Below are 14,697 nucleotides of genomic sequence, written 5' to 3'. Positions count from 1 at the left end.
CAGGACAGTTAATCATCCTATAAGACTCAAAGGACTTGCTCAATTACATATGCATTACATAACTATTTTTCTCCACTTTAGGTGCAAAATGAGTGGCACAGACAAAGAGGATATTTGATAATCTGCATATATATATTTATATTGTGTAAAAATATATTTTCAAAACCAAACCGACAACCCCTGCACATGTGAACATGTTTATATACACTAAGATGGTGACTGACAACATTGATGTATGTCATTTTCAGGAGTTTATGAGTATTTGTTGTGTGTTTATTTTGTTTATTTACTGAGCAACACAACAGACTTACTGTGTGACATCATGTATAAGAGTTTTGTAACAGGCACATCAGACTAATGAGATTGACGTTAAGAACATTATGGAGCAAACCCATGGTCTTTACAAACAGTAATAATGAGATTTGCCATCCGGTGCTCATCTTTGACCTACTTTTACTCATATAGATTTTTTGTTTTTTCTGCTTTGACAAGAAGACAATTAGAAACAACTCCGACACGATATAGGGCCCTGAAGAAATGAGATATTTCATAATTAATTTTGTCTCAGTGTAGATCATTGTCATGGTCTGGGCTGTGCTCCTCCCACTAATTGAGTAGTGCAGCTGGAATTCATTCCCCAATCAAGCTCCAGGCTTGATATTCTCCAGCCCTGCACTCATTCCTTGCCAGATCGTCAGTTCGCAACCAGGAACTAAGGCTACGGCTCGAACACTGGTTTAACTCTTTTTGTCTGCCTCAGCCTGCTCCCGCCTGCTCACCAGATTCCAGCCCCTGGTTCTTTTCTAATAAGTGCCATAAACCCATTTCTGCTCTGTCTGTGTTCTGCTCTTGGGTCCAGCTCCACATACAACATGACAATCATAGAGTACGGACCCAGAGCTGCGCTCACTAAATGCGGGCCTACTCGTGGTTCCTAGAGTCCTAAAGAGTAGGATGGGAGCAAGAGCCTTCAGTTATCACGCTTAGTAGACTAAATACGTTTCTCTTTAATAGTGCTTATAGTTAGGGCTGAATCAGGTTTTCCCTGATCCAGCACCTAGATATGCTGCTATAGGCTAATAGGCTGATGGGGGATGTTTTAGGATACACTGAGCTCCTCTCTCCTCTTTCCTCTCTCTCCTTATGGACAAGTTTATTTTGTATAGCCCAATATCACAAATTACAAATTTGCCTCAGAGGGCTTTTCAATCTGTACACATACGACATCCCTGTCCCAGGACCTCACATCGGATGAGGAAAAACTCCCAAATACAGTAATAGAAAAAACCCTTTCACAGGGAAAAAAGGGAAGAAACCTTCAGGAGAGCAACAGAGGAGGATCCCTCTCCCCGGATGGACGGACGCAATAGATGTCATGTGTACAGCATTACAGAGTTACAACACATTCAATGAATATGACAGAAATATATGAATAATTAGTAGTAGGCATGGACCACGATCCAGACCTCCACCATCTATGAAACAGAAGGAGGTAGAGAAGATGGGGGGTGGGTGCATCAGCATGGCCATAGCAGGAGGCAGGTCCACAGAGGCATCGCGAAAGAGGCTGGCCCGGGACCAAGGACCAGCATCAGACACAGCCATGTCCAATGGAGCCTATGAGACGTGAAGTCACAAAGACTCCGGGGAGGAAGCAGAGTTAATAAGGTGCAATGAAGAGATGTAAATTCATGCATAAGCAGAGAGAGAAGAGGAGAGCGAAGCTCAGTGTATCCTAAACGTCCCTATAAGCCTATAGCAGCAGATCTAAGGGCTGGACCAGGGCAAACCTGATTCAGTCCTAACTATAAGCACTATTAAAGAGGAAAGTCTTAAGTCTACTCTTAAATGTGAATGAAAGTGGAAGCTGGTTCCATAAAAGAGGAGCTTGATAACTGAAGGCTCTGGCTCCCATCCTACTTTTTATCAGCTGCTTGCTATCAGCTGTAACTGCATATGAGAGCAATGCATGTAGACACTACTCCACTATATCTTTACATAGACAATAGTTGTTTGCTTCTATTTTGATGCTCTGAATTTTAAATACACCTCCTTTCATGTTTAGCGGGAAATAACCATAGTTTACACTGACAAACGATTGTTTGTTCCATTTATTAATTAAATCATTACATGATTAAGTCATGAATTTATACAGACAGACAGACAAACATACAGACAGACAGATGGACTTGTATTTCAATGCTAAATAATATATAGCTATGCAGACATTTCCTGTATACACTTCCTTCTTGTCGCCACTAGGTGGCACCCGCAGACAAGAATATATTGGTTAGTGTTTGCTGCAAGAAGGAACCATTGTCAGACACATAATAGGCAGTAACTTTGATTCTCAAACAAGCAGAGCAGTGGAGCAGAGGAATACGACCCTCGTATAACAAAATGCCTTGTCTCTTTTACTTCCGGTCGTGGAGCAAAAGGATGTTGCTACTTTCGATAAATGGTGTCGGTCTCTAATAAAGCAACGAGAGTCCTGTAAAAATTGAAGTTTCGCAATTCAATAATGACTGCTCAAACTCTATCTGCTCATGTGATATATCAAAAGCTCCAGAGCAGCTACTTAATGGACCATGTGGTGAGATTTGTTTTCGCAACGGAAAATGAACTTTGAAACTCAGGTATGCGGGTCCTGGTCCAAGTCCCTTGAGATGCACTTTGATACACCACGGAGATGCTGACTCTTTGTTGTCATTACATGTACGATAAGAAGGGGTACTATTGACTGACAGAATGGACCTTTTGGTTTCACTAATAGGTCCCCGTGTCTACTATTCACAAAATAATCTCATAGCCAAAATGTGCTATTGTTGTTCTCATCCTATCCAGTAGGTGGCACATGAGCACCTCAACACATTTCAACACGAATGACTGGAACGCTAGTTTTGTCACAGCTCCAGCAGATGTTAGTGTTTTTTTTCTTCTTCTAATGCAGTGAGAATAAAAGTCTGGCGATGTTAAAATAAATTGAGGGCCGAGGGCAGCTTTTGGCTCATTTTTCATTTCTTGTCAGAGAGGGAGAGATAGGGGCTATTCATACTGCGCTATTGCTTATAATTAGTTAGTTTTACTGTCAAAGAATCACCTGATGCAGAGGTGATTGATTGCTTTTAGCCAGTTGCTGAATTAAAATAAATATACTGCTGGATATGTGTCTCCTGATATTAATGTGATGAGTCACATGTTCTCCTGAACTTTAGTCAGTATAATTACAGATATTTATCTCAGCATAAATCCCTACTATTTGCTGTATATATTTGCTGTACATGTAATTGTGTGATTAGAGCAGTAATTTAAGGCATCTTCATATAGAGCTCCAGTATGAACAGACCATATCGGTCTACATCAGTCCATCTTATAGAAAACAAGGACTTGTCTTATTGTGGAGACCTTTGAAGGCCAGAGTTGCTCATTATGGACAATGTTCCCAAACATTTATACCAATATGTTTTTCCTAGGCCTTCAAGCAGACTGTATTGACAGCAGTGGTGACGTCTTCTCATTGTGCTGTCTGGTACCTGGAGGATTTTCATACTCCTATCAACCTACAGTAAAATGGTCTTGTCAGTGCCATATTTGCATAGATCACTGAACAGAACCATCTTAGGTTATAGTCTCTCCCTGGCGAACGTGACCTTGTATTTATTGAAGTGTAACATTCTTAGAAGTGCTTTGACCTGTTACCACAATCAAACATATAGTGGCGTTTCTTGTATGTAATAAAGCCCCTTAAGCATGATTGGCTGATTGCCTCTGTTGCTAGGCTACGGAATGCCACTGTATAATACTGATGGTAGTATCACATTAAAGAGGAAAATGGAAAGTGGATAGGAACAATTCTATATAACATTATTTAATAATGGTACTCTATGGTGCAACCATAAAACATTTACAAATTATTCACAAGGTGATGCAGTCAGTTGGCAATACATTTATTTCAATTATATATCTTCAAATAAAAAGTGTATACTCTTTCAGGTTGAAATGTTCTCTTTGCAGTCTGTAGAGCAATCTATTATGTGATATACATACAATAATGCAATACTAGCTTCATTTACATATCCAAGAATCTGCAAACTAACAAAGACCAAGAATAAAGGTTATATACAAAATGTACAAGGAAACACCTTAACATATATCCCATCAGACACGGTCTAAAATGACCAATAATTTCTCCCTGATTACCGCATACAAATACAATGCATTTACTCTCATTTCTTAAAAATGTTATACATTTCTCAATCACAAATGGGTGATTTTCATAAAGATTTCCCACAGGGTGACTAACATGTTGTGAAAATAGCTTATGTCATTTCAAAAGGGCCAAACCGCCCTCTCAACTGTGTATTAGACATTTCTATTGCTATGTTATATATGGATTTAGAAGGACTTCTTAATGTATGGAAAGTGCCCTTTACACATTGAAGCATGAATGTACAGTAAGAAATCATTGTTGGTGAAGGTTTGTACATGTTCCTTCCCTCTTGTTAGCTTTGTGTGCTGGGATAGGAGGACAAAGTCGAGTGAGGAACAACAGGCGCTCGCTTCTTTTTGGTCTTCAGCACAAACTCACTGAGGGAGAGGTGATGACTTGGTGGTTGGATGTTGACTCGAAGCACCCAAGGAAGAACATAGTCTGTGTTTTAATGTTTGTTTCAGCTATCCTGGAACTGGAGGAAGAATTAGTTCAGGAGCCTCACCTTCCTGCTGTGCCTACATCCTTCACTGATGTTTTTTTTACATTTTTTTCCTTCAAGTTCGCTCTCATGGCATTAGACTTGGCACAGCTCCCACAACAACGGCCCATCATGCAAAAGCCAGTGGACTGTATATGTCAGGCCAGGCTTGCATGGGGAGCAGGGAGGCTCCCCAAGGCAGACACCTCAGGAAGCTTTTGCTCTTTGAACTTAAGGATCTATGCGGAAAGCTAACAGCTTGTCAGAGTGGTGGTTGTTCAGGGTGCGCAGGTCCGGCAGACGTAGTAGCAACTTTGAGAAGAGGGTGCTATCCTCTGGGCGGCGACTGGTGATGAGAGAGCGCAGAGCTTTTATTAGATTCTCCTGCAGTTTCTCCACCGCTGCCACCTCCACTATACCAGAGCGATCTGGAGAAAGGGGAGAGAAATCAAGTTTAGACACAAGGAACTGTGTGCACACAGTATGTGCTCTGTCTAAATGTAGTAGTAGGCCTGCTTACCAGCAGAAACCAGCACGACAGCCATGAAAAGAGCCATCTCGTCTGGCTCCAGACACAAAGATCCTAGCTTCTCGCTGAATTCAAACATGGCATCAAGTAGGGAACCCATGCCAAGAGCCCTAAGTGATGCCAGTGAGTAAGTCTGCCCATTGAGGAAGGTCACTGTCCTCTCCTTGGGGTCAAACAGTGAGCAGAATCTCACCATCAAAACCTGTGGACAGAACCAGACCAGATCAGCATCAGAAATAATTCCAAATGATAGGAAAGAAAGTAAAGAAAATGTCCCACAGTCCCACCAACAAATAATTTTTTGCTGGAATGTACCTGGAAAGTGCCGGATTTGAGCAGCATGACTTGATCATGCTGGCTGAGAGACTGGAAGCCTGGGATGCTCTTTGCAAACTCCACTACTTCTTTAACAGCGGGGGTGAAGCACTGGGAGAAAGACTCCCACACCTCCTGACTGGAGCGACTGGCCGGAGCCACAGGACATGAGTTGAGTGGACATGCCTGCAAGACAGACAGGGAGAACAGAGGAAAATAAGTATTATGGACTTTTTATTGATTAAATTTACTGATATTAAAATATACTTAATTTAAAAAAGGCTCACCAGCACTTTGGCTCCTCCGTTTAGCTTCCAGGGGCAGGGACCTTGGTTGTGGGAATCACTGGCTGGGTAACTGTTGTGATTGGCTAAGTAGGATTGAGATGATAGGCGTTGCCCACTGACGGGGCACTGATTCTGATTGGAGGAGAAGGTGTACTTGGCGTTGTCGACAATGGCGGCATTTTCATTGTTGGTGGAGGAAACGGGGCAGCTTGTGGAGACGTGGTAGCTTGCCTGCTCCCCGTGGACTGTGTGGTGAGTCTGGGTTGCCGAGTGAGACATTAAAGGCTGCTGCACTGAATTGTTGTGGAAAGAGGAAGTGCCAATGTTGCTGTTGGCGACAGCCATCTTGGGTGGTTTCTCGTCTCTGTTCATTAAGTTGCTGTGGTAAGACTGCGATATGGAGCCTGCGCCTTCATTCGTCTGGTTGTGTGGACTGCAGGAGGCATCGGTTGGAGGTGACACCTCCATTTCCATGGAAGCTGATTCATTGAGACTGTTCATGTAACTCTGCATCTCATCCAATAGTCTCTGCTTCTCCCGCTTGGGAATACGCCCAAAACGCACAGCTGAGGAGAAGAGAGGCATCCCTCTGTTAGCATTTCCCGACTACAAGCATTTATATCACTGACAGCTCCTTACTGGCAACATGTTAACTAACAAGTGTAACAACATAAACAATCAGGCAACGATTGAACAAAGGTTGAACAAAGGAGAGAAACAACCACTCTATGTTCTAATATGGATTCTACATCCGACCTTAAAGCTGTCATTTCTGTGGATTACTAACTCTCTATTCTGTGTCCATCACAGCTGTTTCACCACAATATGGACATTAACGCCCTCATCTCATCCAACTGCCTCAACCTCTTCTCCTTTACAATCTCCCCCCCCCCTTCAATTCTACATCTCCACTGACATCCCTATTTATAGTACGCTGTATGCTGCACCACCTTCCCCAGTCTCTCGCTCTCTCTTCCTTTCTGACTTCCAGTTGAGCACTTAATCTCTTATTTTCTATGAAAGTAGGTCACTGGGTCAACACTAAACATGATTACATTTGTAAAATGACAGCAAATGAGAAGTGGAAAGGTCAAAAAGATAAGAGAGACAGGTAGGAGAGAGGAAGAAACAAAAGGTTGAAGGTGGTAACAATGGGTTGATCAAAATACATTTGCAAGCAGTCATTTTGTCAAAGACATATAGTATTATTATTGTGGGTTTGAATAGAAACAATAACTATATATTTTCCCTTTTAATTTACTTTAAGTGCATGTTCAGAAAATTGAAATACGGTTATTAATAATAAAGTTTCCTGCTGTGATCTCAAGCAGGTGATTTTTCACTTCCGCATTTTGGCTTTTTTAGGTCAGCTAAAAATGTTTGCTCCAGAAAAAACATGATTTATCATCACCTAGTTTAGCCGTGTCCCGAGAGATCAGAGTACTGCGGGAAAATGATGCAGTTGAGCAGAATAACTGTAGTAATACTATTTTATATTTTAAATCAAGCATTGTAGGTTTTCAATAATAACAGGACAGAATAACATTATGTCTTAAATGATTGATTGTTGACAAAAAAAATAGGTAACTTCCTGGTGGGCATGCAGGGTAATCAACAACTGTGTGCCCCAATTTCCCAAAATAAAATCTATTTGTCACAGTTTCTCCATGACTGATGACCACTGGGACTCTAGAGCTCGTCTTGCCATAACTCAGTAAGCAGGGCAACGAGAAAGGATATAAGAGGAAGGGAATCGAGAAAGAAAAGAGAAAAGAAGCTGAAGGGAAAATTAAGTGGAGTGATTCTCCATGTAACCCTAGATACATTAAATCATCTCCTCTACATTAAGAAAAAACAAAAAAGATAAGTTAAGTTTTAGTCTCCATATGTCAAAATATATCTTCTTTAATGGACATTACTGTCTCTTACCATCTCTGGACATGCCCACAGAGAGACACTTCTTAAAGCGGCAGTGCTGGCACCGGTTTCTGTTCATGCGCATGATGAGACAGTTTTCATTCTTTACACACATCTTGTAGTGGATATTCTGCTGAATACTGCGTCTGAAGAAACCCTAGAGAAGGCACAAGAAGAAAAAAGGCTTTGAAAGAGTGTCTTTTTTGTGGCAACATGTCTGCGCGTGTGTAACTGAATAGAAACACTTGACATAATACTATCTTTGTCCAGTCTCACCTTGCAGCCTTCACAGGCGTGCACGCCATAATGGAACCCAGAGGCGATGTCCCCACACACTTTACACAGAAGCACCATACCTCCGGTTTCTATGAAAGAAGCATACAACCATCATCAGAGAGAGAAATACAGAAACAGAGTCCTGGCAGGTAAACATAAAGGAGAACAGGAAGTAGGGAAGCCAGTGGGTACTTACTGGTGAATGTGCCTGTGAAACCACAAGGTCTTTTGGCCACTGTGGGATGGCTGTAGGTTGCGGACGACACTGTTGTTATTTGGGCAGCGGGAGCATTGTTTGCTTCAGGAAACTGGAAGACCAATTTTGGGGAAGGCGTCCCTCCCCTACGTTCCCCTCTCTGCTTCAGGGGCCCAATCTCCTGAAAGGAGACACCCTCTGGGGATGAAGGCTGCGAGTGGGAAGAAGGCGACTGGGTCTGGTATCCACTTGAGGGGCTGCCAGGACTCGGACTGGCACTGCCGGACGAGCCTGCGTACAAGATAACACCACCTGGAGGAACAGAGAGGGGCCAAAAGCTCAGTTTGCTCATCTTCATCTGGGTGGTGTTCACATGTGAGTAGGAGTTCCAGTGTTGAGCAATTCTCTACTTTGATCCAGTGAACGCACTTGGCAGACGTTCAAAAACACACACAAAACCCTGATCATGTTGAGACAACAGGAATTTTGAATTTTGAAAAAATGGCAACGCTAGAGCAACAATAACCCTGACATTGATATTTGTGTAGTCTTTTGGTTTCTCTAGATAATCCTATAAAAAAAGGCTTTGTCATGCCGAAGGTTGTGTTGCTTTTACTGGTTGGTGATTGGTTTTATGCGAATAAATGTTGCTCAACACACACACTGACCAGGAAAAATAAATACCCATGTTTGACACGTGGGTTATTTAACCAGAAAAACATTAGGGCTAAATGTCATGTCTGATAAGGGATGTTTTCTACAGAAGTGATACAATAGCTTACAATGCAAAATGTGTTTCAGGATAATATACATAGCTAATGTATGTGGAATATTAACCAGAAAATTATTGTCATAACATGACAGAGTCGCTACACATTCCACATTGTGCCACAGGCCATAAACAGGCCTTTGTTTAGGGATGTCATCGAGTCGGAAATGTCCTATACCCCTCAACACAACACCCATCCGCCCCCTTCTGTTAGCACACAGTGTTCTTCTCTGCAAGATGAAAGCCTGCCCCTCACGTGCAGGCTCAGCCAGCCAGCTCCCTGCCTGCTTGCTTGCAGCATTGAGTCTTTCCTCCTCTCCCTCCTCCCACCCCCTCCCTTCTTCTCTATCCTCCTCCCCTTCTGCCTCTGCCTCTGCCTCCTCCTCCTCCTCCCCTCCCCTCCCCTCCCTGCCCGCTCTGGCTGCGGGCATGCAGACCCATCTATCCGCCAGCCACCTGACCGGGAGCTCACATGGACTCTTGACACAGTTCCCGCCCGGCTCACAAGGCTCTTTGCGCAGTCCCGTGTAGACAACAGCAGCAGTACAATAACAAGCACTGGGGCAGATCACGTTTGGAATGGAGAGGGGCCTGAATGCTGTGACTACAGACGTGGAGGGAAGCAAAGCAGGACACAGTCACGTTGTTTCGGGCCATTATATTTACACATTTAAATGATTTGCTTAAGGGTTTTAATCATTTGGGGTGAGCATTTAATTATGCATTTATATCACAGCTATTAAAAGGATGGGAAAATAGCATACATGTTCTCACTTATATAATCCTTGTAATTTAAAGTATCATAGTAATAAAAACAAAAAACAGAGGTGGGAATCTCTACTATTGCAAACATTAATTTCATATATGTCTCATCACTCCTATATGAAGATCCTCTGATTCAGTGCAGAGTTTGTCCTCCTTTTTATTTGCAATTAGATCACTGTGTCAGCCTGGTGTCTAAATGCCTTGGCATAAAAGGTCTGCTAACCAAAATGTTTCCCATGTGAGGAGATGGCATGCTCCACATTCATTCATATCATGATCATCGTAATGTGCGTCACGTTCAGATTTTCACTGAACCACAGAGCTTTGTGACGCGGCTTTTGTCAAATGTCAAATGTCTGCCCAACAGTCATGTTAAGAGAGTGGCAGTATTATCATTATTATTAAGTACTAACATCATCCTTGGATTGTCTTCACTGTCATTCTGTGCAAGTCTCTTTTCAAGGACCTTGAATCATTGAAGAAAAGGCCTCCCTCATCTCTTGTTCTTTCTCTCCATGAGAAAACACGTGCTGCATTTCTGTTTATCTCTAAGTGCCTCCTTAATTCCACTGCTCACACGTGCCTACACTGAATGCAAGGCACTCTTGTGTGGCGGTGGGAGCTCCAATATCAGCCAGACTGTGAAGTGTTGTTCCCTGTGTGTATGTGTGAGACATATAAAGCTTTACGGGGCATGTGTATCATCTGCAGTACCGTCACATGAGCTCCACACCCACTTTCTACATTCACAATTGCATCTCCGCCGCTTCCCTCCTTTAAACATTCCATATTTTATCTCCTCCTAGGCATTTCCTAGAATCAAGTTTGACTGGGTGCCAGAAAGAGCTCTGGGAATATCATCCCTGCTGTACTCAGGCACAGGTTACAACATGTGACCTGTGGATACAAAGAGCTATAAGAAGTACAGAATAATAAACTAAACAGTCCACAGCCTCTCCCTTTTGCCAGAGCTCAATGAACTTCCACTCTCATGTGTCCTCACCCCCTGGGGGTGCATGCATGGCAGGCCAAATGTATAGGCATGTACAGGCAGCGTGCACATATGTCTGCAGGGTAGACGCCCCCTCTTAACTTCAAACTAGTCTGTCCTCTTTGGTGTGAACATTTGCAACTGAGTAAGCTCTACTCCACATGAAACAGCTGGCCCCATGTCATGTGTCTATTTATGAAGCACTTTGCAGAGGGTTGGGTCTCTGGTGACAGAAAGCAACATTTACTTTAAATCCAGGAGTCTTTTATTGCTATATTAAAAAGTATTCATAACTCTATTGATGGTTGTTCCAGTTTGAACCTTAAGGAGTTTTTTAGTGCAAAAGGTAGGTATTGCGGGTTTAACCATACATATATAATAGATAGGAGTAGCAAATTATATCCAATCATGGGATAGAACACCTTAAACGAGCTTGGCTTTTATTATGAATTAGGGAATTGTGTGATTGTCTTTCAAGCCAACAACGAGAATGAATCTGGTTGAAGAACTCAACATTAAGCATATTGTTCCTATATTGGCATGAATGACACCTGTGATATCTATTTCTACATAAATAGATTTTGCGGACACAAACTATACTCAGAATTTAAACTCAACTACGGATACAACCACATTTTTAGCAGTAATTATGCAGTTTCATTTTCAGCCAATGAGGTTGAAAGGAGAGACTATAGTTGATTATTGTTGCCAGAATGTGGTGCAATGATGATATAACACTAATCTGGACATTGTACCAATATGTTACGCTTTTTTGTGAATACCTCCAATGCTCAATGTCTGCAAAATGTCTGGTTCAATTTGCCATTAAAATTGTCATTGTTGCTACTGTATTACAATTAAATAAATGTGTCCGTATGTGCACGTTACGTCACCCGAGAATCCGGTTTGAATGCAACCAAAAGTAGGTTAACATGTCCCTGTAGATATCAAACAATATCATCACGTTTATTATGACCTATTATAACTACTATTAAACATGTCAAACCAGCTATAGTAACCATAACGAAAGAAAAGGCTGCTAACCCTCTCTGACCCACTGACCAAGCTATCAGTAAATGAAGAGGAATCCCCGTGCAGGCTGAGCGCGAGCCGAGTGCGCACAGTGGAGAGGAACAACCGAGAGGGGCGGGGTGGTGGGGAATCAAGCGCGGCACGTGGATTCTGGGGCTGTATGCACGTGATGTCAGCTCGAGGCGGGGTAACTGCGTATTAAAAAAAAAAAAAAGAATCAGGCGCATGATTCCCAGTGTGCACTGGGTGAAGAGCGGATGAAAAGATATGACAGTCATAATGGGCATCCGCTGCTCAAGGACGTCCTAATGTCGGTGTACTGCATGGTTATCATTGAAATTATTATTTATGTTAGGAAGTATATGATGATTATAATAAACAAACATCGCTGTGTATTCTGATGTTCTTTTCTCACGGTCTCTATCACTTAAAGGCTGACTCTGACATGGTATCTATTTCAGTCGCTGTTGACCTATAGCCTATTTCAGCAGTGCAGCATTCTGCACATGTTGTTACCGGCAGTCAGTGTTCTCTTATATAATAGGAGAGCTGGAGCTGAAATGGACACAGGCGTTATTATTCATCGTCCAGTCCATTACACACCTTATATAGCCTCCCACTGAACCACGGTAGTTTCGACCTGATATGAAGGGGTTCGCTTGTTTTCATCATCCATTACATTCATATCATTATTCTGGTCCAGGCGGAAGTGGATTTTGACTATGAACTATATTTTAAGTCGTTGGTTATATATACATATGTTTTAACTCAGTGGGTCAAATTGCTCCCTCCAATAGTGTTTCACAAGTGTTTCGGAAAAAGTTACGCTTCATCCAAGTTAAATTAATGAAACAAAGTAGCAATGCCCGCTCTACAACTCCCTTTCAATGCGAAACTAGAAACTTCGCATCAACTAATGCGCAAAGTGCAGAGTGGGTCATTCACCTTCTCTGACAATCGGTGATATCAGAATAAAGGTAATAATGCAATTATGAAAACGTTCTCGGTCAGGAGGCGTTGTGGGTCGCGCTTCACGCGAGTTTGTTTACATGCAGAGAATCGGAAGTCCGCCGCAGAGATTGACGAGGAGGACTTCCTTCTCCGTGCGCAGCTCACTCAAAAACTCAACTGTCTGCAGCCCAGAAGCACTTGGCAACGTGCCATATGTTACACAGCTGAATTACTGTTAAAAGCCCACTTTCACCACGAAATATACATACATACATACATATATATATATATATATATATATATATATATATATACATACATACACACATATAACCAAAAGCTGTACATGTTTGAAACACAGCATTCCGATGGGAATAAATTAGAAATAACAATTAAATGCATTAGAAGATATGAAGTGGAACAGGATAAAACACAAAAGACACAATCGCATATTTACGCAGTTTTATAAAGGCATGGTAGAAACACTTATATAAACATAGACTGTGCAGATGAATCATCCATAGAATTAACCAATAAATGTGCTACCCAAGTATAATATTTAATGTAGAGAAGTGCATTGGCATCTGATCCAACTGCACCATTTCCTCCTTTTCCCAAATTACTGCTGTTTGGCAATTGGAAACAAATATTATAGAGGATTCAGGCAACATACACACATATTCTATTATAAAGCTTACTTACCACCAGGACTGTGCTCCATGTTTCTTAGAAGGTGGACGTTGTCCACTTGTTCGTGCTGTCTTCTTGTGGGCGTCTAATGCTGGACTGGCTGCCTTTGCGTGCCACTGATGAGTTTCGTTGATATAGGTAAAAGAGTCAACAACTGCCAGAGTGTATCCAAAAGCAGTGAGCGCAGGGCATTGGGGTTGTTGAGAAAACCCGGCCAGCGAAAAAAAGAGAGAAATATTTTTAAAAGGAAATTAGAGGAGATCTCTAGTTGCTCCAAATAATTTCCGAGGTGAAGAGACAGCAGAAGACAGCTCGGCTCTCCGTCTGCACACCTATGATGCCAGGCTGTGGTAAGATATCTCTGTAAAGGGGTTCTCTGAATTACAGAGGTCCTGACGCGTTCAGCTGCTTGCCATGTACAGTCACGATCAAAACATGACCGGAGTGAAAGTAGTTTAAACACTCCCCACTCATCAATAAACAACACGAGTCCTAAAATAACCAGCACGTTTTCAGGTGCCTGAGAAATGTGACCATTTTTTCCCCCCTGTTCTCTTTTTGTAGTCGCGTCAACCGCTTGTCTCTCTATCTCGCTCTCTCTCCCCCTCCCTGTGTGTCACGCTCTCTGAAAACATTTCACCCGAATTCACCCCTCCTTTCCCTCCCTCGTGCCCCCGCTCTTTCCCTCGTTCTCGCTCTTTCATTGGCTGAGAGCCCTGCGTGGAGACGGCACATTGTGTTCGTTCGACATTGGAATGCTGGTTAAAGCTCTACAGCATGTGCGCATGGCATGTGAGCTCACGCTGCCCTACTGACACACATTTTATGCTAATAGTTGCCTGAGCTCGCCGATAAGACAACGAGGAAACGAGGCGGGGAGGCAGAGGAAGCGAGAGGTCTCACTCCTGCCTCCTCTCCCGACTTTTGTTGCAGTTTTGTTCGGTAAAGACAAACAAAGAATGCACTTTAAAGCCATGATTTTGTATATGGTCGGCACCGTTGTAAACCAATAATATTCCTTTGTTAAGTAGGTGGATTGTGTAAGTAAAGCACATTTCTTTTCAAAGATGTCAATGGAAATGATCTAGTGAGAGGTGTAGCCTACCTTTTATATTTGACCTTTAGTAGATGTTCTTGAGCTAACCATGTTATGGCAAGTTTGACTGTGATTAATCTCCATAAGTAAATATATTAAGGTTAGTTCAAACAAAAACAAATGCTTTATGGATCCCCAGGAGACATATTTAGCATGTGGCACAACAAACAAGAGACTACAGATACAGATACA

At 42.3% G+C, this 14,697-nt stretch overlaps 1 protein-coding gene across 1 annotated transcript; it reads right to left on the bottom strand.

Moving 5' to 3' along the window:
- Nucleotides 1-3,931: 3,931 nt before the first annotated feature.
- LOC117731068 (nuclear receptor subfamily 1 group D member 1-like) lies at nt 3,932-14,036 on the bottom strand. Its single transcript, XM_034533212.1, has 8 exons — nt 13,422-14,036; nt 8,212-8,523; nt 8,016-8,104; nt 7,752-7,896; nt 5,823-6,388; nt 5,536-5,721; nt 5,212-5,422; nt 3,932-5,119 (listed from the first exon to the last, which is right to left on the bottom strand). The coding sequence occupies exons 1-8, from the start codon at nt 13,438-13,440 to the stop codon at nt 4,923-4,925; spliced, it is 1,725 nt and encodes a 574-aa protein (XP_034389103.1). The 5' UTR covers nt 13,441-14,036; the 3' UTR covers nt 3,932-4,922.
- Nucleotides 14,037-14,697: the final 661 nt, after the last annotated feature.

This window comes from Cyclopterus lumpus, chromosome 5 (genome assembly GCF_009769545.1).
Source record: "Cyclopterus lumpus isolate fCycLum1 chromosome 5, fCycLum1.pri, whole genome shotgun sequence".
NCBI classification, from domain to species: domain Eukaryota; kingdom Metazoa; phylum Chordata; class Actinopteri; order Perciformes; family Cyclopteridae; genus Cyclopterus; species Cyclopterus lumpus.
This window is presented reverse-complemented; position numbering and strand designations above follow the sequence as displayed.